Source organism: Nanorana parkeri, unplaced genomic scaffold (genome assembly GCF_000935625.1).
Source record: "Nanorana parkeri isolate BGI_ZX_2015 unplaced genomic scaffold, ASM93562v1 scaffold2665, whole genome shotgun sequence".
In the NCBI taxonomy this organism is placed as follows: Eukaryota; Metazoa; Chordata; class Amphibia; order Anura; family Dicroglossidae; genus Nanorana; species Nanorana parkeri.
In genome coordinates this window covers 49,349-54,220 of record NW_017308933.1, presented here as the reverse complement: position 1 = coordinate 54,220, position 4,872 = coordinate 49,349, and the positions used below count along the sequence as shown (strand labels likewise).

The window sequence follows — 4,872 nt, the reverse complement described above, 5'->3', positions numbered from 1 at the left end:
ACCACCCCCCCCCCTCTCAGTGTCGGGCAGTGTCTCTCTCCACTTCCCCACCCAACACACCCCCCCAACACCCCCCACATGCGCCACATGCGCACGTGCTCAGGAAGGTACCAAGTGCACAGGGGGGGGGGGGGGCCTGCGGCCTTAACAACTACACTACACTGAACACTAAACATTAAACGAAAATAAAAAAATCTTGCTTGGAGCCCAGGGATTCATATCGCGACCCCCCCCCCTGTTCACTTGCGTGACCCCATATGGGGTCGCGACCCACACTTTAAGAAGCACTGATCTAAAGTACATCCTATTTCTATTGATACCGTCACTGCACAAGGTCGATATATAGGACTGCGCATTCTACCGCTCAGACATGTAGGTGTGGCCACATTCACCCGGCCGGGGATGAAGCTGAGCTCCTCTCCCTCCTAAGGGGAGCACATGGTGAATGTGAAGAGTATGACAGCGGAAGTAAAACTTTATCGCACAAGACAGAACGTCGGAAGAGGAATCCGACGTGTTTCAGGGGCCCCGTACTCCCCTTCATCAGGGCCCAATGGATTTCCTCAGGAGAGGGAGTGCAAGCAGCAGAGGGACTCTGATGAAGGGGGAATATTGAGCCCCCAAAACATGTTCACATTCCCTTCTGACCTTGTACAATAATGATTTCCTGGACTCAGGTTATATCTGCGGAGCTCTGATGATCCTTTTCACATTCTGCAGAAGGGTTCCCCCGGATAACAGAGAGCCGCCTCTAAAATTTGGATTCTCACTTCCTAATTTCATTTTAGAGGTCTACCAACACCTCTCATGGAAGGGCAGAACATGGTGGGAGAGGCAGCACTCCAGGTCACTATGGCGCAGGCTTGGTAATCCGTGTGGACAGAATGACAAGCGGTCAGACGCCTGAGTTTCGCCTTCTGTTCCTGCAACCAGCACAGACGCACTTTTCGTGGCTTCCTGTCCCTGTGGACCTCCCAGGTGGGATCTGGCAGCATTGACCAAAGACATTTGAGGGGAAATTTATGTGATTGACTTGCTGAGTTCAGAAGATTCCGGCATTCCACGCTCCCCGGCCTCATCGTTGCTGGAAGTGATCAGAAGGTGATTGCAAGCTTTTGTGGTGCTCGCTGGCTCAAGGGCTCTCCAACACCGGGCCACAGAGGGACACTCCATTGGTAGACTTGAGGGGGCTCTAGAGGGGGCTTCCTCCGAGACCTGGTGGTGGGAGCACTCAGCGCCTGGGCCTGCAGAGCCTTATACATGTGAATGATCTGTCTGTGATGCAGTATATACCCCATGTGCTGTACACGGCAGGCAGGGCTGGATTTCCCACAAGGCCAACCTAGGCCCGGCCTTGGGGCAGCAGGGAGTAGAGGGGGAGCAGGGGTATTGAATGCCTATCTCCTGGTGCCCGGGACATGCAGTTCTGGGCGCTGGGCGGTCCCTGATGGCAGGATATGGAAGTGCACAATAAGTGGATGTACACCCAATCAGTAAAATCTCATATAACCTTTAACATCGTCGTCTAAAGACAAAAGTCATTTTATTATATTTAGATCTGCAGCATTTTCTATGATATAATCCCTGGTGATCCTGCCATGGAGGTCCTTGTTCAGGCACTTCCTGGTAGATGGGGGGCCACACCTACTATTTAATAAACTGCAATAAGTCTGGCGGATCAGAATCCATTCCATGAGAAGTCAGAGCGGATCCATCACAGCATTGTATAGCAGAAGAGGATTTATAATGTTTGTATCATGAAATCTGTTTGTATTGAAGATCCCGGAATCTCTCGGAATGAAGTCCGGATACAATGTAGCGATCGTCCTTCATACGTAGAGATTGTCTGTAAATATTGTATATATATTATTTATTCCTATTGTGTGTAATATCATATACATAAATCTGCTTCTATTGAAGATCCCGCAATCTCTCCGCATGACGTCCTGATACAATGTAGCGACATTCCTTCATACATAGAGATGACCTGGAATGCTACAAATGTATCCGGTGACTTCAGATGAATGTAATGAAGTAACTCGGTGTTGCACTTTGAAGGCATTTAATAATGACCTCCCTCAGGAACATTGGAGATTAAAGGAGAACTATGAGGTCAGGGCTTTTCCCCATAGTTCTCCTTAGGGTAACGGGAGGACACAAACTAGCGTCCTCCCGTCACCCTAGGCTCAGTATATAGGGAGCTACAGCTCGCGGTATACTGAGATGTGAGTGACAGCTGGCTCCTCCTATCTAGAGGCAGAGCCAGCTGTACCCGCCCCCTCCCCCGTCCGTTCCGCCAGTCAGCGCTGGCGGATCGGAGAGGGGAATCCAGACCCTCCCCTGTCCCGGGAGAGAGCCGTGACAGGTTTGAGAGGTGAGCGAACGCCGGTATGTGTTCTCTCACCTCCCGATCTACTGAGCCGACCTGTGACAGTCTCATTGTCACAGGTCGGCTAGAACTATGAGGTGAGTGAGAAGCCCCCCTCCCCCCCTCATAGTTCTCCTTTAAGAGGGTTATTCACAAAGCTAGCCGAAGGATCCAGATGTAGCTTCGGCCGCCGGAGCCCTTCGTTCAGTGGAACTGTTGAAGTATTCACTATATTCACTATAGCCCGTACAGCTCCCGAAGGCGGCCGAGCGGCTCAACTGACCCAAAGGCATATGATTTGGCTGGACTGAGCTGAAGTGAAACCCAAAGCAGCTCGCGGTATACTGAGCCTAGGGTGACGGGAGGACTATGGGGAACAGCCTGCTCGGTACCATGGAGGTAGCGAGCAGAGCAGCCAAGCCGAATGCCGCCTCTGCTATTTACTCACTGCCGTTCGATTCCTATGAGAATAGGCCGAACGGCAGCGATTAGCCTGTCGGAGGTTCGGCTCAAGCCGTTCCAGATGTTGGATTGGCTGAGTGGAACGTGTTCTTCACTTGGGCTGAGTGGAACCAGTGAGTGAGCCAAAGCCAGCCGATGTATGCCTGAAATCAGCTGTACAAGCCCAAACTGAACAGCCGAACAGCGTTCTATTCACTTCACTTCGGGTGGGGGGGTGTCATGCCCCCTTGTCAGGTTCCAGGTCTCGGCTTTTTACTTTCAGTCCTGAGATCAGAGCTGCTTTGAAGTAATATGAAGAGTGCCGGTGACAGGGCCGTCATATCCATCCTTACTTCTCCCCTGGGGGAGTCACTGACCAGCATCATATGCAGGTCATGGGGCTGACTTATAACTCTTCTCCCCATAGGAAATGCCTATGCTCCTCATCGCCATCTAGTGGTGGCCGTGCCGTGGGGAGAGTTACAGATCCCTTTGTGTCTTTACACATCACTGGCTGCATGCTTGCTCCAAATCCCTCGCTCACCAAGGATAAGGATGACACATTCACTTTTAAAAGTAACTTTTACTCTCATGTGATTACAATGGCTAACCTCTAAGACCCCCTCCCCCCCACGCATCTGACTGCTGCTGGTTCTGTGTATGAGACGGGTTCTCTTTAAAGGTCAGGCTGTGATTTTTCTCTTCGGGTCTCGGGGTGGATTGAGGGTCCTGTAAGGTTTCTGGGGCCCCTGCGGGGGAGGGGATATTCCGCCATGTGGCGCACTTAGTGGCGTGATTATCTGGACTTCGTCTCTGTATGGGTGGCGCGGATAAGCTTCAGGATATTGCCGGGATTTCTGCTGCGGATCTGCGAGAAGCTTCAATCTTCCTCCTCGATCGTCTCATCCGTTGTTTCGCACGGCAGAGCTGCGCCGCCGCTGCCGTCTACGTTCCCCCTGCCGTATTTCACCGGAGTGTCCGGAGCTCCGACTGTCAGGAAATACAACGTCAGGTGTCGGTGAGACGAGAGGCGGCTCAGACCGAAGATCTATATACAAAATATATACCGCCGACGCCCCCGGGAACACGCCGAAATCTGACCGCCGTGACCTACCGCAGAGCCGTATACTATATATCACTCATTATATCTGTGCCAAGCGTTTCGTTTTCCGAATCGAAATTCGGACGAAATTTTGGAAATTCAGATGTTCGGATGTATCCGCGTTACAGATCTAACGAATCCGAGTATCCGATTCCGAACTTTCACATGTTGGACAAAATTTTGTGGCAGCAAAATGACATTAAAGGAGAACTACGAGGTCAGGGCTTTTCCCCATAGTTCTCCTCAGGGTAACAGGACACAAACTAGCGTCCTCCCGTCACCCTAAGCTCAGTATATAGGGAGCTACAGCTTACGCCCTATCTGTCCCCAAAAAATGGTATAAAATTAATTTCAGTACAGCGCTGCATGACGGAATAAACGTCAGTCAAAGTACCGCAGCGCTGAACACTGAAAAATGGCCGGGACAGGAAGGGGGTCTAACACCTGGTCTTGAAGTGGTTAAAGGATTTTTATCAAACTTTTTAATGGACTTTTTAATATCTATTTGATTTAACCCTTTAGTGAATGGGTAGGGGTACAAGGGGGGTAGGGGTACCCCTTACTCATTCACAAGGGGCAAGGGGGGACAATCCTGTTATAGGGTGACAAAGCTCTATCCTTGTTCAAGCACTTCCTGTTATAGGGTGACAATGCTCTGTCCCTGCCTACCAATTGTTCTCCTGCAGATTTCTGGACTTACCAGTTAACGATCGGAATAATTTTGCCGTTTTTTGGGGCTCATTGCGCAGCAAAGCTGAATCAGCGCTCTGAAATGACGGGAAAAAAATTGTAAGCTCTCATGAGCAAGTTCCTCCTGACCCAACACAGGCTGTCCCCCCTTCAGTCTATCAAAACTGCCATCCCCTGCCCCCCTCTGCCAATCCCTCCACTGGCTTCCATCACCTACCCCTCTCTGCCAATCCCTCCACTGGCTTCCATCACCACCCCCCTCTGCCAATCC

The 4,872-nt window shown here is 51.0% G+C and overlaps 1 protein-coding gene across 1 annotated transcript in view; it reads right to left on the bottom strand.

Moving 5' to 3' along the window:
- Window positions 1–3,689: 3,689 nt before the first annotated feature.
- LOC108802111 (sodium/hydrogen exchanger 2-like) overlaps window positions 3,690–4,872 on the bottom strand; it is a 36,864-nt gene continuing 35,681 nt past the window's right edge. The window contains exons 11-12 of the mRNA XM_018573997.1: window positions 4,612–4,678; window positions 3,690–3,799 (exon numbers count right to left, since the gene is read on the bottom strand). Of these exons, the coding sequence (XP_018429499.1) occupies window positions 3,690–3,799; window positions 4,612–4,678 (177 nt within the window). The remainder of the gene's footprint in view (window positions 3,800–4,611; window positions 4,679–4,872) is intronic.